Source organism: Solanum pennellii, chromosome 12 (genome assembly GCF_001406875.1).
Source record: "Solanum pennellii chromosome 12, SPENNV200".
In the NCBI taxonomy this organism is placed as follows: Eukaryota; Viridiplantae; Streptophyta; class Magnoliopsida; order Solanales; family Solanaceae; genus Solanum; species Solanum pennellii.
The window spans coordinates 4,544,904-4,569,829 of NC_028648.1; the positions used below are offsets into that span (position 1 = coordinate 4,544,904).

General features: G+C 33.2%; 3 protein-coding genes across 6 annotated transcripts; all 3 read right to left on the reverse strand.

The window, feature by feature from the left end:
- Nucleotides 1-4,088: 4,088 nt before the first annotated feature.
- LOC107007593 (transcription factor GTE3, chloroplastic-like) lies at nt 4,089-8,552 on the reverse strand. Its single transcript, XM_015206275.2, has 6 exons — nt 8,426-8,552; nt 6,145-8,107; nt 6,002-6,044; nt 5,777-5,857; nt 5,578-5,649; nt 4,089-4,666 (listed from the first exon to the last, which is right to left on the reverse strand). Exons 2-5 carry the CDS (start codon nt 8,074-8,076, stop codon nt 5,600-5,602), a joined length of 2,106 nt encoding a protein of 701 aa, XP_015061761.1. The 5' UTR covers nt 8,077-8,107; nt 8,426-8,552; the 3' UTR covers nt 4,089-4,666; nt 5,578-5,599.
- A 1,956-nt stretch (nt 8,553-10,508) lies between these two features.
- Nucleotides 10,509-15,103, reverse strand: LOC107005541 (malate dehydrogenase, mitochondrial). The gene is made up of 7 exons (XM_015204165.2): nt 14,787-15,103; nt 12,726-12,899; nt 12,458-12,626; nt 12,285-12,346; nt 12,031-12,152; nt 11,194-11,311; nt 10,509-10,920 (listed from the first exon to the last, which is right to left on the reverse strand). Exons 1-7 carry the CDS (start codon nt 15,030-15,032, stop codon nt 10,783-10,785), a joined length of 1,029 nt encoding a protein of 342 aa, XP_015059651.1. The 5' UTR covers nt 15,033-15,103; the 3' UTR covers nt 10,509-10,782.
- A 1,274-nt stretch (nt 15,104-16,377) lies between these two features.
- LOC107005183 (tRNA dimethylallyltransferase 9) lies at nt 16,378-23,084 on the reverse strand. Of its 4 annotated transcripts, none has more exons than XR_003575798.1 (12): nt 22,789-23,084; nt 22,431-22,484; nt 22,114-22,156; nt 21,393-21,501; nt 20,845-21,043; nt 20,453-20,519; nt 19,595-19,689; nt 19,424-19,518; nt 17,957-18,032; nt 17,111-17,250; nt 16,874-17,037; nt 16,378-16,665 (listed from the first exon to the last, which is right to left on the reverse strand). XR_003575798.1 is itself a non-coding variant. In XM_015203707.2 (11 exons), exons 1-11 carry the CDS (start codon nt 23,017-23,019, stop codon nt 16,953-16,955), a joined length of 1,350 nt encoding a protein of 449 aa, XP_015059193.1. In that variant the 5' UTR covers nt 23,020-23,084; the 3' UTR covers nt 16,380-16,952. The 4 variants fall into 4 exon arrangements, 2 of the variants coding, with proteins under 2 accessions (XP_015059193.1, XP_027769546.1); XR_001454838.2 differs by having other exon boundaries at nt 20,297-20,519; XM_015203707.2 differs by having other exon boundaries at nt 16,380-17,037; nt 20,297-20,519.
- Between the last annotated feature and the right edge of the window lie 1,842 nt (nt 23,085-24,926).

Sequence of the window (24,926 nt, forward strand, 5' to 3'; positions counted from 1 at the left end):
TTCTAAAAATGAGTAACTATTTAAACTGATTCATTAGATATGAGTTGGATAATCGATTCTTTAAAAATAAATATGAAAATGGATATATATAACCTAAGGAAAAATATTTTAATTTTGATCGAAATTGTTGTTATAATATTAATTATCAGATTTTATGGAGGACATTTAACCCCCTGCAATATTTAATAGTATAAATATATATATATATATCCACATTGACACGTTATTACTTATAATGATGCAATATTTATGATGTCCACGTGAACACATATGTACCTTTAAAATACACTATTAAATAATATAAAAGGTAAAAGGTCCTTTCCTAAGTTCGATATTATTACCGTAATTTCAATCAAAATTCAGATACATTTCAGATTTTTTTCCTTAATCTATATTATTCACTAAAAAGTAAATATTTAAATGAATAATTATATATCTATATTATCAATATTTATTTGTATGCTTAATAATTTCATGAGTTCTTGCTTTATAGGAGTGTTATTTTGACCTTTTCGCCTGTATATCACCTAATTATTGAAAAAGACATGAATAATATGAATATAAGCAAGTCGAATATTTATTCACTTTTATTTAACTCGTTTTCGATCGGTTTATATCAATCTTATCCAACTTGCCATTTTGTCATTTGCGCAGACAGTACTACACCAGTGGATCTTTATATTCGTGGTGATGTAATATCATACGTGATTGTGTAATTAGTGGCCCTACATTATATAATGATTCATTAATTAATTAAGCTTCTAAGCTCTAATTAATGAGGATTATATATAATTAAACGTAACTAGGTTAGTTAATTAGTTAGTGAGGCATATATATAAAGAGGATGTCAACATGTTTACTTGGCTTCTAGACGATGTTTACAATAATTCTATTTATCACCTTTTTTTTTTGGAAACTTCAAATGATATGAACATTGATTAATATTTTAGGGATAAGGTATAATTATTCTTAGATTAGACATATTTTTATTAAACTAAGATTCTATTGTCTTCGAACTTATATTTTATAATTTATGTATCTTTTCGACTTACGTGACATTTAAACGGCTCTTACGCGCCTCAACTATGTCAGGTTACAGAGCGTTCTACTCGTACATAAGTCAAAATATATATAAATTTACAAAAAAAAATTGAGATAGAGTAATAGAACTTTAGTTTAGTTAAAATGTGTTTTTGAGATTTCGATTATTGTCCAATAAAATACTTATATCTTATCATGATATTTTAAAATATATTTTATCAGAGAATTGCAATTTATGATACCTTCCATGTAATTAATTAAATATCAAATTATTTGTATTATCAAACTCTAACTTTATGAAACATGATAAAGTATTTTGAAACCACTAATGAAATGTTCAAATCTTAAATATGTGTATGAATTCATCTCTTTTTGAACTTTTCTTTTCCACTATAAATTCAAACTTTCAACAGTTTTACCAATTTTATCACATTTATATTATTTGAGAATTAACTTATCTAATAAGCCAACTAGCAAAATTGATGCAAGCTGGCCTTTTACTTAATGACGGCTGCTTTTTCTTATATATGCATTACACGTATGCATATATGATAAACCTAATTTTAAATTATTATTTTTTATAAAGATATGTACTTTTTATCGACATTTAGATTTGCCTTTTATATTGTCGTTCAGAATTGTTAAAGTATTATTTATATTTATTGTTATTGTTAAATATAATATAACGATAATTATATTATTGTAATAAAATTCTTTATTTGTTACGAGGATATGTGCTTTTTTTAAGGCTAACACCTACACACCTCTAATAAAAATAATTTTTGTTTGAATTTAGGTCTCTCACTTAGGGGTCGTTTGGTACAAAAATGAATAATGCAGGAATTAGTAATGCAGGGATTAGCAATGCAGGGATTAGTAATGCAGGAATTAGTAATGCAGGGATTAATGAGTCAAAGTAGATAATTAACGGAGAATATTATTTTTTATAACATTTTTAACTAGTTAGGAGAATAAAATTTTTATTGTCATGTTCACTATTTTCTCACTTAAATTATTTGAGAGTAAATAATTGTCATCTAATAAACTCAAAAGGTCACACAACTATAATGATTATAGAGAAAATTTATTGTACTTTGTTTTGTATCAATAAATTTTAAAAAACTCTTTATCATAAAATAAAATAAATATAGAAAAATAAATTAAACTATTTTTATACTCGAGATGTGTGCGTATATATATATACACACACTCTTGTTTTAGACTACTTGTGTAATGTTTAATGAACTTTCATTAAGAGACAATATTTTACTTATGAATTGTTCTTAAATTCATACATCAACATTAACATATTAGTCGAATTATAATATTTTATATTAATAATAAATAGATTAAGTAATTCATATTTTAGAAACAAAAAATTATATCTAAATAATAAAATTTGTAAGCTAATTAAATAACTTTATTAGTATAAATATAAAATATAAAATATAAAATATAATATCAAAAAAATAAATAAAATATTAAAAGGATTTGAGGGGTATTTTTGTCTTTACCTAGAATAGTCCCATGGTATTAGAGTTAATACCTCCAAATGGAAGGTATTAGTAATACATCACATAATACCATGTAGGATGTATTAACTAATCCATGGATTAGTTATATATAGGCTCACATTCCTACCAAACACAGTATTAAATTATACCACATCTAATACATGGATTATTTCTTTTAATACAGCCTACCAAACGCCCCCTTAGTTTGACAGAATTTCTCTAGAATTTTATGAAGTTAATAAAAATCAAATTTTCAACAATTAACTCGAGTTTTTCACCTTATTAGTGATTGATGTTGTTTAAAATAGTCGGATAATATACGAACAATAAACTTAACTAATAAATAGAAGTAAAACCGATAATTTTGATATTCTTCCTGAGATGTATTCATAGGGTTGTGATTGGTAGAGCAATGTGAGGTTATATATTATATACTTGTGATTCGCTAATAGGTTAAAAATATGACAAGCCTAGAAATAAAGGAAACTTTATCGAAAATTTTGAAAATCTACGAGCTAGCTAAATTTTAAGGTCATAAGGATTCGTAAGTAAATGATGGCCAGAATGATATCTTATACCTCACGTCAAACGAGTTCTTAGGGTTTTGCATGTAGGCCTAATTATAGAAAGATAATATTATTAGTTTTGACATACTAAAAAGGAAAGTGTGTTTTTTGTAAATTGAGACGTAAGGAGTATATATTATTTACCGCACCAGGTGTTTATATCAAATTAATACAATTTCTATTATACGTCATTTAATGAAGTAAAACACATGTTGATTAATTAAAATTAAATAAAATAAACTGTAAATTTAAACACATGACATGCATACATTGAGTTAATACATACACCCGATGTGAATAAGCTTTAGCCACGATACTTCCATTGAGTTTATTTTTATGGCACAGTTAGCAGGTAAAGACTCGTTAGGTGGCATGTGGCTTTAACATTTTATTAAACAATCAAACAAACAAAAAAGGATATTGGAAATCAGTTTCTTTTAATTAGTGTTGTAAATATTGAGCTTCAATATTTGTTAATATTAATTTGATCATGAATACAGTGAATACTGAATTTTTAATGTTAGAATTCAAAGAATATTTAAAATATTGATTTGAAAATACTATTCTCGAAAAAAAAAACACTTGATCTGAAAAAAAAGGTCACGGCTTTTGGAAAACAAAAAACAACGATTATGCAATTCGTTAAAAAATGTCAAAATGATATAGTTAAACCCTACGCCAACCATTCAATAGATACGTGACCTAATTAAGATGTCTAAATGAAAAATCACGTCCAACTTTCCTCAATATTGCCCCAACCATGCCATTAAAAAATTGAGATGAAAGTCTCATGCAGGATTTGAATAAGAGAAAGTTCATCTCCTGCATGATGCAGTTATTACTTTAGTCTAAAATTGCAGTAAAAATCATATGACAAAACTTTAAGCCATAATAAATAGGCAATCAAATACCACAACTACTCTTTGTCAACTACTTTCAGACCATAACAAGAAATCATATACACAACTCAGAAAAATCAACCAAGATCCCTCAGGATTCATTCTATTAATTCCAAGTCAAAAGAGCAACATACAGAGTAGCATTTTTGGACATACAAGAGGATGGACATGGTTGTGTCTACTACTTCAGGGGAAAATACATATAAATTCTTTGTAAAAAGTCGCCCGGAAGATGAATGGGTTAATATGTACACACCCCCATTATCATTTCCACTTAAGATCCCTGATAATTTTTACAGTATGCATTCCTACCATCATACTTGGTTTCTACAAGTCCAGCTGCACGACATCGCACAAAGCAAACCTACCTGCTTCTCTAACTGTGAACAACGCTATGACTGAAAATCCCAGCACATGTATAAGCAAAACTGGATGAGCAATTTACAGGTGCTACATCTCTCACATGACGACTACCATAACCAATAACACTTGTATAGAAATAACATCATAAATAATGTTAAGAATGAGATGTCTGACTCTTTTTCATAATCAGCGAGATAAAGCACTTTGATGATTCTTGATCCTTCAACCACAAGGGCACCCCTTCATCTTGGAACCTTAAGATGATTACACAGCTAAAGACATCCTGTAAAACAGTAAGATAGACAAAAAAATTTAGAACTTCTCCTGAATCTATAAGAAGAAACATCATAAACATTGTTAAAAGAGAAAATTCCATAATGGGATAAAACAATAAATAACAACAAAGATGCATGCATATAGCACTTGACCCCAAAAAAGCAGTCGAGAATGACTAAGGCACACACGCTATTAATGACCTTAATTCATCCCCCCCCCCCCTTCACCAGTATCTCACACACTATTTGGATGCGAAAAATCATTTTTACCCAGAAAAAAGAACGACTTAGCCATATCTTATTATCATTTCGAATGTTTTCAAACAAATAGTAAATAATCCTTCAATGGGCTGATTGATAATCCAGGCGAATTCAAAGCTAACCTAAGCATAAGTAGAATATTGAAAAATCAAATAATGTGGACACTAGATTTAATATTCAATATTTAAGGAGTACTACACAAAAGGGGTACTTACCAAATATTGACAAACAAGGCAATCACAAAATTTTCCAATTTTTTAGATAATTTGGTGATGCCATTAATGTGCTCACTTATATGGTATGAAAATATTTTGTGTTAAATAGGATCAACATTAATCATTTTCAGGAACTTGTGACTTTTTCTTTATTATTTATTCCACAGGTCATTTTTTTAATTATACAGATAACAAGTAATAAGATACGTTAAATAAGGTAGCTTTTAAACTATTTAGTCCACAACAATCTTAAACAATCTTATTTAAGGACTAGAGTTGCATACACCATCAAATCAAGTTCCTCCCCCCACCCAAACTACCATATGTCAACCTTGAATAATTTAATCAACAACATGCGCAAGAAAATTTTGCAAGAGCCAAAACAATCACAAACAAGGTGCAAGTCTGCAAGAAATAAGAAAAAAGTTAGCTAACTGACTCACCTGCGCTAAGCGGCCTTTCGCATCAATGCCCCCCCTCTGATCCGGATCCAGAGGAACTATCGCTATCGGAATCTGAAAAGATAGAGCAAAAAATATCAGACACGTAAAGTGAACAACTGGCTGATAAATCAATAAAATTGAACATGCGACAATTATGGTGCAGTTGAAGATGAAACATGCAAAAGATAATCAGTATTACCACTTGAGGATGAACCCGAATCGCTGCTGGAACTGCTTGAACTACTAGACCTACTTGCATTATCCATCTGTCTTCCCGCTTCTGCATATGTAGCAAGAACACTGGCGTTATTTTTAGCTAGTCATGTAAAAAAAAATAAAGAACCATGTTCTATGAGTATTTTCAACCTAAAGCATGAACCTTGAAACCAATCTGGGAAAATAGTCACATGTATAAGAGGCTTACCAGTATTACTGTTCAGTGCACCAGCAACCATCGGAGCATAATTCTGTAAAGAAATGCCACAAATTAAGAAATCCCTACCAGACAAAAATGTAAAACGAGGTTGGAGAAGGAAAAGAGAGAGGAATATCTAGATCGAAGCTCACCATGACTGGGGCAGTCCTTGCAGTTCGTCTGGCTTGCTGAGCAAGTTCAGTCTTTCTCTTCTGCTTGCTTAAGTTCTTTTTGTAATTGGTCACAAACCTTTCAAGCTCCCAGAGGCTTTCCACATCAACACTGTCTATATCTACTTCAATCTCATCACCATTTTGATAAAATGTTGAGTTCCTTTTCTTAATAATCTGAACAACCGCATCAAGCTTTTCTAAAGGTAAGCTCTGGAGATGTGTGCTGAGTCTCTGTTTTTCTTCATAGGTCATATCCCTTTTATTGGGATCATTTGCTTTAGGTTTCTTAGGAACTGGTACCCTACCGACATGAGCAACGCGTGATGGCTTGAGCCTGAAATCAGCTGGTTCGGTCATTGACTCAGACCTTTCCAAAGCCCTTGCTTGAGAAGCAGGTGGATGAGAAGTTACAGAAGCACGGGCAAAGGGAGAAGGCTGAGGGACCTTTCTTGAAGTGGGGGCAGGCAAACCTGCATCATGATACATCTGATACCTCCAATCCGGATTAAACTCGGCCTCTATAACTGCCCACCTGTCTTCAAAAATCTTTAACAACTGTTCCGACATAAGATGAACATCATGTCCTTTGGGATTATAAGTCATGGCATTATGAAAGACAAGTCTCACATCCTCAGCAAACTCCCTGGGAGACTTGTACCAATTTTGAGATAGCCTAGCTTTGATAGTGCCCAAATCCATAGGATGCTTGATGATAGCATGATAATCATGCAGCCCCAGACGCTCCACATTCACTGGCTCATTAAACACCCACCCATGCTTGTGCTTCATTAACCTCTGAAGCAGGGTGGTGCATCTCTTAAACACCTGATTCCTATGTTTATCAAACCCAAAGCCAACACCAAATGGATACCCCTGCTCCAACTCACCATTGTGTTTCCTCCCAGCACCATTTGGCTTGAATTTCTTATTGCTTTCCGGAGGCAATCTATCCTTCGCAAGTAAGAATTCGGAATTAGTGTAGTACTGATTGGCCTTCGGGGTCCTCTTCTCCTTCTCCACAGATTCAGCAGCTACATTATTGTTTTCTACAACTGCAACCCTTGGTCGCTGGAATGGTCTCGATCCAGGGTGCCCCACCAAATCCTTCTCTGAATTAGCTCGCACTAAAGCCCTACTATTCATCACACCATTATCGATATATCGTGGTTGACTATAAGAATTAACAGCACCACTAGGAACAGAGGGTATCCTACCAACATAATTAAAACCACCATTAGTATTTGTATCATGTGCGGTCAGCTGAATCTGCTTAGCTTCAAGCTCTGTAACTAAACTCCTAACCTGATCAAGTTCACCCGCTAAGTCCCTCCTAATACCTTTAATCTCCGCTCTTGATGTCAATCCCCCTATATTAATCCTAATTCTATCTCGAAACCTAGAAATTACAGGTTTAACTGTTGAATCCAGCTCAGCATGGTCTCTAGTTAATCCATCTGCATAAGTCTCCCTAGCAGCCTCTTCACCCCTAACATCCCCACAATTATTAGCCTCCACAATTGGGCTACCACCAACCTTACCCACATCTCTACCATCTACATCTCCCTGTGATCCAAGGGTATCTTCCTGCCCTTGTCCACCATTTATCAATTCTACCTGATCCTGATCCTGATTCCTATCCCTCCCATCTTCCAATTCCAAATCACACGCTTTCAGTTGAGGTTCTTCCACCTCCTGACGGTCCTGCAACCGTTCCGATTTCTCCGCAGATTCCGATTCGCCAGCCTGTACAACATAACCATTCGCATCATTGCTGCTCACATCCGGCGCGGCGGAAATCGGAATCGAGTCATCCTTCTTCTGGATCCTTCTACGTTTCCGGGTATAAACTTTGATAGGGCTTCCCCACCTTAACCTTTCTCTAGATTTCAAATCGTCGGCATATGAAGCCATACATGAAATCAAACCAAATAACACCACAAACCTGAAAAAAATCCACCCAAATCACCATAACAACATCTTCAACCATTAAAAAGCAAACAAAAAAACTAGGGTTCCTCAGAACCCCATGAATCATAACATCAATATTCCGAAACCCTAGCTCATACAGATCAAAAAAAAAATCAATTTTCAGGTAAATCAAAGCCGGTACGGCACTAGGGTTTTTCCAAAAAATAATAAAATAGTAAAAACATAAAAAAAGTAAAAATTAAAAAATTAAAAAAATTGGGGAAGAATAAAATTAGGGTTAAGAAAATTGGGGACAAACCATAGCAGAAGAGAGAGAGAGAGAGACAATCACCTGTAGAGAGAGAGAGAGAGAGTGTTTTTTCGGGTCGGATCTAAAAGTGTACTCGCTTGGGTTGTGTACGTACAGTATACTTTCTCTTTTATAATGTTGTTAACACGCGCTTGTCGTGTCGAAGTCTATTGTTATTACCAAAGAGGTTTTCTGACATTTTTGCCACGTAACATGTTTGGGAAAACATGGGATGACATGATACTTTTTTTGTTTTTTGTTTTTTTAAAAAAAATTTACTTGCTTACCCTCGTGTGAATGATTTTTTCTCGGGATCATTTTTAGTTATCATGGTTTTTATCGAATTAAAAAATAAAATATTTAGGTCATGTATAGTACATGAGTTTAGTTTGTATTTATGTGTAATCACATGGTTTAACACTTACTTCTTTGTTTTTAAGTATAATACACATGAATTTGTTTTTTTTTAATTGATATAATGTGTAAATATATATTTTTTTTAATTTCATTTCAACTGTTATTTATGTTTTTTTATTTTTGGGTGGGTATAAGTATAAAACATGTAAGAAATTTAACAAACAGAGGAATGTGTTTTATATGGCGTAATACATCTTTGGATAAATGTGTCAATTTTATACAAGTTTGAGTGTTTATTTATGCATCCAAAGTTGAAGGATATAGATGTTTGTTAGGGCCAAGTTAAAGAACGTGTTTATGTATTATGTCTTTTTGATTTGATTTGAGTCGATATATATGCTTTTTATTTTTGGATGTGAATAAATAAAAATTTAAATGTGTATAAAGCTAAATAAGTGAACACATATAATTTTAGTAGTGTTCTACATGGTAATTCATGTCTTATATAGTGTTTTATGTGTGTTTTATTTCATGTAGGATATATATATTATTTATTTAAATTTATAGTACAAATTTAAGTCTTTATTTATAGACTCAAAAATTTAAGGGTATGGATGTCAATTAATGTTAAATTAAAAGGGAAGTGGCTATATTTATGTGTATTTAAGCCAGCAAAAATTAATCACATTTACTAAGCTAAGTAACTTTGGACCTTTTTTGGACATTTATTTAATAAAATAATGTGATGTTATGAGCCGCATATTAAATTAGATATGAATTTTTTTGGTTATAATAGGGGCTGAATTTAATATTTTTTATATTTCTACTCAAAATTCAACTCAGGATTTAAAATGTAATAACACTGGATAATAATATTTCAACAAACAAGTTTATCCTCAAGATTTTATATTAAATTCAAATTGTTCTTCATTTATATGAATAAAAATAATTGACGAACATGAAATGTTGATTGACTAAATATCTAGTACTATTATTAACTTGTATAGCATATTCATAGAAACTAGTTATTATAAAGTATGAATATAAATGTTAATTAATCGAAATCTACTTTATATATTAAATGATTTTTATGTTCTTAATAAGTGTAAACCCTATTTTCTTTTGAACATACTTTTTAAACCTAAAAATCTTTTAGCAATATTTTTTTCTGGACATACTTAATCATAAGTTTATTTAGTAATAACTTCAAGTTGATTCACTGTCAAATTGAATCTTATTAAATATAATCTTATTAAAGCAATATCATACTAACATATTTAACTTAAATATCATACCGAATATTTACGGCGTACAATTATTAACGTGCAACATCACACATTATATTATATTAAAACACAAAAATAGTTAATGAAATGGTGTTCGACTTTTTGAAATAAATTTCTCAGCAGATACAATAATCATTTAATTATTTCTCTATTTGTTTTTAAATTTCTATAGCATCTTTTTATCGCATAAGATTCTGGATGTGAGCGTTCATTTCGTCCATTTTGCAATAATACAATGTGCGATAAGAATATCAATTTCCCAATAAGTTGAATAATAAACACAAAATACTTGAAAATTCTTTTCTTATGAAATGACGTGTGAATCAAGCTCACATTCACAATATCCTCATCTGTACTGAACTTGCACTCCAAATACTTTTTTTTAGTCCCGCTTAACATGAACCCTTTTGACCTCTAGAGTTTGTCACCAAACCTCTAACAATTACATTCAAATAGAATATTAAGTAAACTCAATTTACTACTTTTAACCAAATATATCTGCATGTGTGATAAATGAAGTAGAAGGTTCAATGTTTGTAGATTATTTAAAGAAAATGCACCCATCACAAGTCTGCCAATGATTATTTTCTACCAAAATATATGGCTATATATCTAACACCTCTACTATCTCAGACTATAAAAGCTATAAATCTAATGCCTCAGGCAGTGAGGAGCTCGCAAAATATTAACTCAAATGTATCTGAAAATGGGGATGGCAAAACTTCAAAGTATCATTTTCTTTTTATGTTTAATTAATTAGGCGTTGGCAAATCTGATTCCTTTCTCAATGGACGATTTCAGTTCTGGTTTAAGAGCTTCAAGTCCTTCTTTCTCGTAGTCCGAAAGTGCGCCTAATCCTAACACTTCTTCCACACCATTTTTCCCAAGTCTCACCTGAAGAGAGTTAAACAAGTGCTGAAATCAGAAGAACGATAACCAACAAAATTTGGTAGTTTTTATCTTTTTTTACGTCCTAAATCTCCCATTTTATACACTCGTTGTGAGAAGGATAATCAAATTGTTCTCACAGTTGAAAATAATGTCATCGACTGACACAACATGAACATCCCTCTACACAGATGCAAAATCGGGTGATGGTAAGACAAAATACATTTAATAGAAAATAGGGACTCAAGCACCATTTAGGTTAGAAGCGGATATCATTACCTTGGATGCAAAGAATGGCAGGTCTGTCACAGTCGATTGTACGAATGAACACTCTACAACATCTGGAACCCCATTCAGTCCCTTCAAGCAAGCATCCGCGAAGATGGCACCAGCATAGCTGCAGAAGTCTCAAAACCCAGTAACCACACAAAGAAAGATATGCAGATAAGGTGTATAGGACCAGTGATAAAAAAATAGAAGTCCTCTTATGTTTTATAACAATATCTTCTACTGATATACTGAGTGGGGCAAGTTCACTTCAATACATTGTTTTGACAAGTAGTTCACTTCAATACTAGGTGCATGGAAACTTTATATTCAAAACATTATCAAGATTGCACAATCTTGGCCACTATGCAGCATGTATTAATTTCCAGTTGTGGCATGTGACAACACATGCAGAAAAAGGTATTCCGTATTGCGAAAACCTGTCAAAGTATTTTCGCTCCATTTTAATTTACGTGAATTTATTTAATTGTGCAGAGTGTTCACGAAAGAAAAGAATTGGGACTTGTGCTCTTAAACATGTTATAACATTTGTGTGGCTACCAAAGCTTCTCATCAAGGGTAAAATGGAAAGTTTATTAAATTACTTCCTGGTTTAGGAAGTCTTTCTTTTTATGAGGACTATAAAGGAGATATGGTCACATAAAGTGGAACAAATAGAGTTGTCAAGCAACTCTAGACCCTCTTTACAAGAATCTGACTCTCGTTAGGGGAAGACACGTATGCAGGTGTTCCTTGTCAATACCAGAAAGTTCTTGCCACCAAACAGAGAAACTTTCATGAAATCAGTGAAACTTAAATAAGTAAAAGAGAGCATGAATAGGAACATACGCCATCGAGAGGGTGGCTGAACCCTTTCCAGCCTTGGCCTCCACAACTTCAGTGCCACCATCTTGGGTTCGCTTGGTAAGTGCCTGAATGTCTTCACTTGACAAATTTGCACTTGGAGTGGCCTATTGCAACATTTAGAGATAACAACAACAAGAGAAGAAATAAAGTTACAAGGTGGAGTTAATCTTTTTTTATGAGTCAAGGTAGACGTAATTTTAAATAACCTAGATAACACAATAGAAAAGAAAGATTACTTGGGAAAATAACGGGAGGATAGTTACGCCAGCATGACCACCAACAACGGGGACATTGACATCTGGAACAATGCACCAAAATTTTTAGTAGTGAATAAGAACTTTACATGAATTGACGGTTTAATACAATGAAATAGAAGCAAATCAAAGATGGAAATCACTATGATGCATACCAGCAACATTAACTTTAGCTTTTCCAGCATAGAAAGTCTTTGCCCTAACAACGTCAAGTGTGGTCACTCCAAAGAGTCTCTTCTCATCATAGGTTCCAGCCTTCTTGAACACCTCAGATGCAATTGGGACAGTGGAATTCACGGGGTTGCTGATCACATTGACAAGTGCCTTTTGGAGATTTGAAGGGAAGGCATTAGAGGAAAGAGGAAGAGTCAGTATTTCTTACTCGAACATCTTAACTAATATGTAACAAATATGGGTGCTTACATGAGGGCAATACTTTGCAATAGCTGTGCAAAGAGACTTAACAATACCAGCGTTAATGTTGAACAGATCATCACGGGTCATACCAGGCTTCCGTGGCACACCAGCTGGAATAATGACAACATCAGCTCCCTCCAAAGCCTTCCCTAGCTGTTCTTCTCCTGCATAACCCAAAATCTGCAAGTCCAGGAAAAAAACAATGGTCAAGGAACTGCAAGGACTAGAGATCAGACACTGAGGTCGTTCAGTCTGTGGATTGAAGGTGAGGCAAGTGGGATAAAAAGTATAACATTGTTTGGCTAATTGTGCAAAGGATTACATCATTAGGATAAAAGTAAGGGGTCTTTTGGGAGATCCATATTTTCCAAAATAAACCCCCAACTAAATTCTGCATTAGTTGTTTAGTGTTTGGTTTTCACTTTTACTCTCAGTATTCACAATATCAACATTAATTATGTAGTATTACCAAATTCAGTAATGTATAACATTACAAGTATTAGGAATAGATGCATAAGAGCACATAAATCAGAAAAGAATAACATTTTATTTGATCACTTATTCAGTTAACCATTTCTTACATATTATCTCTCCGCATATTTTGAGAAAAGTTTGTATATTGACTATAAAGTAATAAGAACATCAGGCAATTTAATTAACCATACCTCAATCTCTAACTGCAGGAGTCAATGATATAAATGTTCTAGATATCTTGCTGTATTTGGTCCATCTCAATTTGATATTATTAAGTAATTTATCTTTTATGGTAAACTAGGAGTCCCTAAATTAAAAGTTCTCCAAACTTCAGACCAATCTCTATTTGAAGCTAAAGCTAGTGTAGCAATGACTAAGGCTTAGTCTAGCTAATTCGTATCTCTTATAGATATCTTTTGTTCTATATACTTAGATAAATCCGCATTGATACAGAAGGATCATACTACTTTTAAAGCAATTTTCTTCCACATGATTTTAGTTCAATCTGATCTCTTTTTATAGCATCTTCAATCACCACAATGCCGTACGTGCGGAATAGTGTTTGCAGGTTTATGCAAGGCATAGCCAAACCATCTATGGCAACTTTTTACTACTTAATCCTCTGTGTGATACTTTCACTTTTTGTCTGATGTGACCATTTCTATTTTTGTCCAATCTTCTATGACTGCACATCTATATTTGCATCTAAAGTTTCAATGACAGTTAATCTTGTGGATATGATAAGCATTTTGAGACCCAAAGTTCACCCCATATCACATTGTTGATCTCACAACCATTTTATAAATTTACCTTCTCAAGTAGGAATCCTGAAGCAATCTTTCACTTCCATCACTAAAATTCAATCAATCTACTATATTTCCGTCTATCACGCCATTCACTTCAAAAGATTGAGCACTTCAATCAATATATTTCTATCAACCAATCTACTATATTTTTGTCTATCACATTATTTTCTTCAAGAGATTAAGTGACAGCACAATTTTATCCAATCTCTCTTCACCTTCGTCCTTATGGTAGGAGAGCTAAACTTGGATATATATATTACGTCTTACTTCAACTTATCCTAAAAATTTGTTCAGTGAAACGCTTCTCCATACCCAAATTCCAATCAACTCCCTTGTTAGTAAAGTAAAGTTGTCATCTTAACTAGCGAAATGTAATATTTATATTTCACATTTTTGTAGTTTTACTCCACTGAATTTTTGCTTGAAAACTTCACAAGGAATCAAGGATCATAGTAATAATAAAATCACTGGAGTATGTGAAGTATTTGCCATTGAATGTTGAAGTCATCTACAACAAACGCTTATATAAAATTTCATAAGAGTTTCTTTCTGATAATTCAATGCCTTTACATCATTAATTAGTATTTAGCTTATCATAATACCTGGTATATAATAGGAATCAAAACAAAACTCAACGAAATAACAGGTAATCAACATAAAACAGAAATCAAGTCCCTGAATTCATCAAATGACACTGATACATCAGAGCAGTTAAAATTCTAGGGCTTAAAAGAGTGAGAAACCACACATTCATCAGAAGAGCAGACAAGATAAAACAGAAATTAACCTCAGATCTGGTGTTGATATGGCTGACATCAGCGGCAACACCAGGAGTTCCGGCAATATCGTAGAGTGCAAGTCTGGAAACTAAAGGATTCAGTTTCATGAGAAGTGACAGAGGCTGCCCGATCCCTCCAGCTGCACCTAAAATAGCGACTTTCCTGTCCGGAGCAGATTCCGATGCGAATCCCCGGCGTGTGAGGCCGGCGGTTGAGGTTGTGCGAGCCAGTAATCTCACCATGGATGTCCTCATTGCTATGGCGGAGAAAAACCTGAAGCGAAAATGAGCGAAATGGAGTGTTGAGTTGCGTGAGCCGTGAAGTCGACTAGAGTATTTATAGTGGTGATAGATTCAAAAATTTCAAGGAATGGGTCCACCTGATTTTCTGCCGCTAAATATTCCCACGATTCATTTTTACTTATTCCATCTAGTACTAGTACTTAAAAATGGAAAAATCCTATAGAATTTGGATAGAATGATTAGTTTATTTTTAAATCGAAAGAATATTATAAAAATTTTAAATTTTCTGATCAAATTTTCTTGTCATTTAGCATTATTCTTCAAAAAAGTTATGAGTTTTTTTATCCCATAATTAATTTGAATAATTTAAATTTGTATTAAGTAAAGCTTTATTCAGAGATAGTACTCAAAAGTTAGAACCTTTGATCAATGGGGAATAAGTTTTGTTAAAAGTAAGTATTGACGCCAAGTTCAGCGGTGATTTGGCTAGCGTTTTGACCGTAGATTTCTGAATATTCTTGGCAAATATTATTTGGGTGAAATTTCACATGTGTTTGACCATAGTATTTAGGAAATATATTCCACTTTTTTAGAAAAATATGATTTATACTCATAAGTTTTAAAAACTATCAAAACTAACCATAAGTTTGTATTACAAGTCAATTGAATATTCGTTACAACAATAACAAATAGTGTTCATGACACTAGATCAATATGGTGATTTGGAGTGAGTGCAACAAGCATCATTCCAAAGTAGACCAAACACATGACTTTGTTATCATGAGCCAAATATTCATCATTTTCATCAATAACCATATCATCATTTAACATTCACTGAATATTTCATCACTACTTTAGTGTTAAGTAGTGTTAACGTAAAAAAATTATGTAATACAACGCAAGCAACAACTATAAAGGATGTTTTTGTAAAAGATAAAAGTTTGGAGTAAAATTCCAATTTTAAAAAATTCCAAATAATGAGATTTAACCCAGATACTAGAAAAAAATTAGTATTTGAAAATTTAAAATATTTATCAAATAATGACAAAGTGTATGGACAAACACTATTTGCCAAATTTTTTTCCAAATATTATTTGGGAAATCTATGATCCAAAAGAGCGATGTATTTTCTTTTAGTAAAAATCAAAAGTAGAACATCATCTATTTGACTATTTATGACTTTTGCCTAATAAGTAACCGTTTATAAGCCCATCAAACCGGTTCTTAATAAGTAACTATAAGTTATGTATTACACACGGTATAAAATGGTAATTTCATACAATAAAATGTTTAAATTATTTTTTCATGGTATAATAAAAGGATAGAATTAGTCTATAAAAAAAAAGTGAATAGTTAATCTCATGGCGATATCAATTATTTACCTTTTTATCAAATTTTATACGTTTCTAGTTCACTAACAAATGTAGCATATTCTTTGTATCTTAATCAATCACAATGAAGCATATTATGTTCAAATATACAGTATTCGAGCAACATCCTCGTGGAAAATGTATGTTCTGGCAAATAGAGCTCTTGAACAGACTCCTACATGTACAAAATTTCCCAGATGCAGATTGACATCCCCAGCCACAGCTCGACGGCCTCATTACCCTCTTCAATTGTAACAACTTCAACCTTCGCAATACTATAGAGATAGAGAAAGAGAACTCTCTAGTAAACGATCGAAATTTTAAGGGAAAAGTAGCAATCAAATCTGAAACAGGGCAGCTCGGTAAACATTAGGGAAGTGCTACATCCCAAGGGAGTTTAATGTAGGCGCAAGCAATTTCACAGCTCGAAGTGGAACCAAATCAAAATACTAATAATAGTTGTAATAATCTCCATAAGCTAACCTCGATAACAACGAGAACAACTTTTGGATGTTTCGATTTTGACAACTTGAAGTGAAAGACAAAGTCCCTTAGATGTTGATTAACAAAGAGAGTCAGTAGGTTGGCCATATATCTTCTTTATCCAGTCCAGAACATCCACACAATCTTCATGCCCAATGAAATGCCTTCACATAGAGAGGGATTTCGGGTTAGGAGAAAATGAGTGAAGATTTTTGTTTCTATATTTCAAGTTCAGACCTGTTTATTGTACGATAGGTCTTCAATTCTGCAGCTTGACGGTGATTTCTTATATCTTTCCGCATACAAAGTGACTCGGGCATCTGGAGATGGCCATCCTGACTGTTATATGAATCGCATATGAAGCTAAGAACCTTTTCCTGTAAATGCCATTTTCAGATGTCAACAGGAGAATTTGACGTGTCTCATGGCTCATGCTACTGAGAGACAAGGCCCAATAAAAGGTATGATTAAACAATTAAACAATTTTTCATAGGGGAAGAGACGACTGCCTCTGCACATGAAACAAACACGTTCCTTGAAAAAAGGAAAACTGAAAATTATCACATGCCAACTCCAAGTCAAAGAATCGCTATTTCTTACAATTGATTGTCACTGCCTATATTTTCCCTTAAGGCATGCTTTTGGAAAAAGAGAAGTCTCAAGGCAAGAATAAGCGTCTAAAACCAAAGGAGGTCATCGTGAAACTGATCGTAGCTCTATGAAAAAAAGAAGAAAACAATTTGAAAGAGAATCTTCCCACACTAAGGTAATTATTGCTAAGAAAAGGACCCACTATTGTTCTGAACCCCAAGAATCAACCTTTCATATCCAGACTGACACAACACAGAATATACCAACCATGGGATACCCAAAGAGATGATGAAAATATCCGCATATATAAAACGCATGCATGACTGTATGCATATCATACTGTCAATAAAAGGAATAGTGAACAACTTTTATAAACCTGCAGAAACTCAGCTACTGCATCCGGAATGAAGAGAAATGTCCAACTTGATAAAAGTTCTATATAACAAAAAAAAAAAAGGCACAACAATTCCTTATAAAACAGAAATGGCATACCAAAGGTTTAGAAGCATCTATCCACTCATAAATCTGTTCATTGCGAAACCATGTCATCTGCCTTTTTGCAAAATTTCTGCACAAGAATATAAGAATCAGTCAATCAGCTTATAACTTGCAAGAAATAACATTATAGACAACAACAACATACCAAGTGTAACCCCACAAGTAGGGTTTGGGGAGGGTAGAGTAGATGAAACCAATCCTACCTCGTAGAAATAGAGATGATGTTACCGATACACCCGGATTAAAAAAACATTTTCAGCAGTTTCAATATGGGAAAAGTAACAACGGAATAATGTGAAATGGAGAGCATTACACAACATAGAGAAGAAAGAACTGTAAAACCAGTGCTAAGAGAATATTACTAATACTACTGCCAAGAAACTACAAGAGTATTGTTAATACTACTGCCAAGAAATAGTATTATAGACGATCCAATGAAATCAGGAAAACCAGCACTAAAAGCATGGACCAGACCCAAATGTATGGAAGGGACCAGAGCCCAGACAGGAGTAAGGGTCGACCAATTTAGGCAGCACTATCAGAAGTTCCTCACTTTTGCATCCACAATCATCCATACTGCTCTTTTCTCATCTTGACAAGTAACTATAGTATCAAGAAGTGTGGCTTGTTCAGCAGACAAGAAAGAGAGGGTTAAGTAGAAAGTTGTCTTCAACAATGACAGGGGAGACATGATTAAAATTTTATCAGGAATAGTTGTGGAACTTTCTGCTGATCCATGGCAAATCCGCATACAATGACTACAAAATATAAGCATCCAGAACTAAACTGTGACACTACAGAGAAAAATAGCAGATAAATACAACATTTAAATGTCAAGAAAGAAAGGTTGTCTTAATATGTGAAATAATAGAGGAAGTGTTTGTTATGACTTATGACAGTAGTTATTTTCTAAGAAAGACATTTTCATGAGGAAGTCATGCACTAGTGCTTGGTTACTGGGGGGTGACGGGATGACCTCCCTCACTTATGGACGAAAGCCATTTTCGTTATAACTATGTTGACTTTTAATTCCATATCAATTGCTCCAACCAACACTTAGACATAATTATTAATCTTTATTACTCAAATTTCGGTAAAACACTATGCAATTTGCTAAAATATTGTCTTTCGTATGTATTTTTCCAAATATAATTTTTCACTCACCAACCAAACACGAGAAAACATTTTCTGGGAAAATAATCTTCCACTGAAAAACATTTCCCTGGAAATATTTTCAATAAAATTATTTTTCGTTCGATCAAACACATTTCAATCAAGGGGGCCTCAACGGTTCATACTAAAAGGCCATTTTATTGAAAGATAACATTTTGAAAAATTATATTATATTACACAATAAGACAGTCGTTTTCCCGACATCCATATCTCCTACACAAGAAACCAAGAACAACTAAGATCATCACACTTTGAGACAACTACATAGTCACAGTGAAAGTAAAATACCGTGATTCTTTCTGAAATTCAGATAAAAATTCATGGAAGTCCCCAGCAGAACTCCATCCTCCATTTTCCCTACACCTTAGAAGGTATTCCATTGCCTAAAAGATTTTGAACAAACACATATTAGTAACCAAACTATTGGACTGTGTTCAAGCTATAGGGATGCAAATATACTTGTCGGTAACCAATTGCTCGAGTAGCAGAATTCGAGTTCGGCAAAAGACCCACATCAAGAAGCCACCTTGCCTCAGATAGAATTCCATCTGCTCCTGCAGTATGCAACATCATAATGAATTAATTAGGATCAAGGTATTCTAAAAAAAGTTGTTAAGGAACTAAAATGGAAAGCTCTTATTTAAAAGAAAGATTTATTTAGTTGAAGCAAAGATTAGTATCTCAAGGACTACAAATTTAAAGCACACTGGCTAACTCTTGGAAGAAGAATTAACCTTTATTAATAAAATGATCACTGGTACTTATTTGAATTGCTCACATTTCACTATCCAATTTCCAAAGAAAATGCTTCTCCAGTTATTCAGAAGAAACTTATCTGAAATACATATCCTTAGATGACAAGAAAACTATGAACAAAGAGAAAGAAAGGATCAAATACTTCATCTAATCTTTCCAAAATGTGAGAAAAAAATCCTCCAGTCTTGTCAAAATATTATGAAACGAAGAAGGGCAGGAAGGGAGGAAGGAAGAGAAGCAGATAATTAGCCCTAGGTATCATGATAACCGCAAAAATCTTAAGGCAGAAAAGAATGTTCTCCCTAGAAGCTTGTGAATAATGGATGAGGCTGTGATTAAGAATTCTAAGACCTTAAAAAATATTAAATAAAGCAAATAATCATAAAAATTTCATTTATCTTTTACCTAAGAGCATATCTTCACACCGAAAATCAATTGATCTATAGAGATCTATCCTACTGGTGGAAAGGAAATAACAAAGAAAATCATAATCCAAATCCTTTATTTCATTCTGCTGCAATTTGTCAGCAGAAGTCTTGACATCAGCAGCATCTATTTGACCTGATACGAGCTGTTCTCTGAAAGAATTATATGGTACTTCAAAAGCTGATGGAGGCGACCCAGTAGACTGCAAGACAAAAAATTTATTTAGTTTTTTCATCTAAAGATGAATTGAACAGGCTGCGACAACATGGACTAACAGTTGGGCACATCTCAATCCAGTCTCAACTATTCCATAACCCCAAAGAGCTCTTATGAAACCAATACAAGTTCTCTATACAAGTACATCAAGAGTTGACGACAGGAAACACAGGATCCCTCAATCACATTGGGAAGTGACAAACAATAACACAGAGATCTTCAATGTCAACCTAACTCATACAACATGTGATCTAGCTTAAAAAGAAGGGGTTAAAATCAGACGATCACACATGAAAGTAACACAATTTTACCTTAACAATTTCAAGCCTGCGACGCAAGCGATACCAATCATTTGCCGGTAAAGACTGGGCACCGGGATCACCAGCTTTAACCAACAACTGAACAGCAGCATCCCAGTCCTCATCATTCTGTAAACTTGCAAGCTCTGAGTCGACTTCAGCAGCAATCTCTCGAGAGGCTTTTGGAACATCTGGCCTCCCATAAATAAACCTTAAACGTTGGACAGAATTTATTATGTGAGTTGGAAGATCATGCCCCTTTAGGTTAAGTGACTCAGTTGTAGAGACTGCATGAAAAAGGAATTCTTGTACACCCAAGATCCAATTCTATTATCAGTTACAGGATATATGTAAGCTTCATTTTAAATATAATAAAGCTTGTAAATAGACATCTCTCAACAAAACTTATCCTCATTCTTGCTCTCTCACTGTCTGTAGTTTTACAGAATGAATCTTCTTTGTTGAACAAGTTGCAACCAAAAAGTTTAGCTTTAGTTTTGAAATGTGCTCCTCAATCAAACCAGAAGCTTTCAAGTGTGAGCTGTATATCCTACACATACCATCGCAAATATAATCCAGTACCACCCGCGACTATTGGAACACGGCCCCTATCAAGGATATCTCTGGTAGTTTGCCTAGCATCCTCAAAAAATTGTCCAACAGAATAATCTGATGACATATCCAAAAGAAAAGGAGAAAAAAATGTGTTAGCACAAAAGGACAACAAATCTAAGGGTACATCATATAGGCATACGGTTAACTAAATATGACTATACGAGCAAATCAGATGAAGGAAATTTAACTTCAAATTACAACCCAGCCCCACCCCACCCAACTGGCACAGGTTCCCCAGAAAAAGGATTCTTGATCACAGTGGAGTTTGGAATGTTGTATTCGTCTAAAGTTACAAATATCAGTGATTCACTAATCTCGACGATTTGTATAAACATTCCAAAATGCCTTGAGCAATAACAAACAAAGGTGAAATGAATAGCTATAAAATGGTTAATTTGAGGGTTTCGACAAATTGAGGAATTTTGATGTGTTCCCTTCATTGATTTTAAGTTCTGATGTTCCACAAATATGGAAAGCAGAGGGCTTCTATTTGTCATGACTGTCACTACGCACACACCAACAAATATATGCACCAAATTACAATCTATGACAATGTAGAGGGAACAGATCATGCTTCATTGAGTGAAGGGATGAGCTGCACAGCTATTGAAATTCATGCAAAATATTGTTTCATTGCTTCAGAACCTCTAATTTAGAAAGAAATACCTTCGGATGGATGCAATATGTCAACCAGATGATGTACTACTTCCTGCAGAACATACATCAAAATAAGTGTCTGTCATGGCAGTACTCTAACACATGGTTCTATAAAATTTAAGAAGTATTTTCCATTCCTCAAACGGACAAACAAGTTACTTAATGAAGCTCCAGAAGTTAGTCACTCAGTACATCCAAACATGAAACCAACAGAACCAAACCAAAAGAAGGCAAAAAATGTTTCATGTTAAAAGCATGCCTCAAAAAACCAGGCGGTAAACATGCTAATATTAGCAAAACATAATTCAAATTTGCTAAACCAATACCTTTCGTTCATCAAAGGAAGGCTTTGCTGAACCGACATCAAGCCCTCGATACACCTGTAAAGCGAGAGAACAAAGCATAAATCAACTGAATTTCAACAAACGTCATTCAGTCAGTAGCAGAGCCATGATAGGGGTTGAACATCTACTATCTATACATAAAAATGAAGTGTGATTTTCTCGACCCTACCTAGCTCCACCACTGCATTCAGTTAAGCAACATTAACAAGTTTGTGATAATCTTTGCTATTTCATTTAAGTTCAAGTTTTGGTAATTCAATTTTATTCAATTGTTTACTATCAATCTCAATTTTCTAACTAAGCAAACGGAAGCAATTTATGAGGTTAGATAAGTAATAACCTGTACAGAGTCTGCACTGATGATTTCGCCATTGATTCGCTTAGCGAGCTCTAATGCTAGCTTGCTTTTACCGGCGCCGGTAGGTCCGGAAATGACAATAACTTTCTCTTTCGTAGAGGAGGCAGAGCAGGAGGTGAAGAGACGGCGGCGGCGGAGAAATGTCTCCACCGTGTACGGAAGCCGGAGATAGCTGCTTATTCGAACGCCACCAGTCCCGACGGTGCTTATCATGACTGGAGCAACTGGACCGATTGGCTACCGGAGAGGAGCCAAAGTCTTTTTTTCAACTATAGTTTATTAAGTGAATTTTTCAAAAAATAATATTTTTCTGATAAATATGAAAATCTTACTATTTGTGAAAATTATTTACTCTCTATTAAATGAGTAAATTATAAATAAAAAAATTAAAATTAAATACGATATAATAAATTGCATATGTTCAAAAAAAATTTATAAATAAATATTTATAATAATATATTAGTGTAACAAACTTTTAAACATATAAATTTCAAAGATTCACTAACATAATAAATTAGCAATAGTACTAATTAGTTATTCGTTTCTAGTACTAATTAGTTATTCGTTAATATAATTCTTTCACATGTTATATACAATCTCTTTGTATCGAGTATAATTTATTTTAACTTGTATAATTTTGAAATGGTGACTTTTTATTCATAAAATATAAATTTGAAATTATTGAATTGATTTTAGTTGAAAGTCCATGTAAATTGTCCACTTAATATTCGTTTACTTTCGTGGTCTCATTATTAACTGATTTAGAGTTGATAATAATTGTAACTGATTTATTACAAAGTACTTTAATTATTTTAATGCAATGCGATAAAATTTAAACGATCATATATGAAATTTTTCATGAATAAAACTATAGCTAATATTTCAATAACAGGAAGTAAAAAGGCACCTATTATTCTTGAAAATAAAGATGAAAGAATAAAATATCACTCCAACTAATTCCAACAATGCTAATTACCAAATAATTGCACACCATATTAGTAACCAAATAATACTTAGCTTCTCCAATCTCATATTGACTTGCTTCCTTTGGAGTTGCCTATAAAATAAGATGTTAAATATATTTGGGTTATATATCTGATAAATAAATATAATATTTTTAAAATATTTATGTATAACTTAGAAATAGTGCCTCTATCTTACAATATAATAGTTAAATTTGTATAATTTATTATTTTCAAAATTCACTTGTGAAATCACGCTTATTTATTGTTGTTATTGATAAAAAAAATATTATGAGGTGAAAGTGTAGTGATAGTAGAGATGTGGGTGGTTATAGTCAGTGACATAAGTGTTGGGTTTTATTTGCCCTAAATTTCTTACCACGAATAGGTTTTCCTTTTAGGAAAAGGTTTTGGATTGACTAATCCTTTTCTTGTAGGAAAAGGTTTAGGACTCTATAAATAGAGGAATATTCTTTCTAACTTAATCAGCATTCACAATGTAGTCGTAAGGGCTTTGAGAGTTTTGGTTAGAGGGAGAATTTGTGGGTCACAAGCTTGATACGTTATCACTTGTGTGAACCTCCCATGTATTTCGAGTGAATTGGTTGAGGTTGTTTCCCTCTGTATTGTGTACTCTCATATTTATAGTGGATTGCTCATCTCCTTTGTGGACGTAGGTCGATCGACCGAACCACGTTAAATCTTTGTGTCTTTTGGTATATTTCTCATTGTCTTCTTACTCGTGGTCTTTCGAGGTTTGCTTTACTAGCTTCCGCATTTACACCTGTTTATTTTCGGTCCTAACAATAAGGAATGTCAATGGTTGTAGTAAAAAGTAATTATGAGGCTATAGATTTTGAACACGTGACGTCATATAACATTTATGATTTTTTTTATCACTAGACTAATAACATGTACCAAGAAATATTTATACTTGTATATATATTTATAAAACCAAAATTTGATATTTATATATAACGTAATTTTTCAACGAGGAGGTGTCGCTTGACACCAATCGGCAAAGGGTAGCTTGGCCCCTGATTGAATTGGTAGTGGAGAGGTAATTGAACTTTTAATTTTACTTCTCTCGTGATTAAAACTTGTTAAATTTGTAGTTTTATTCAAAACGCATAAGTAACACTCTTCACTACATGTAAT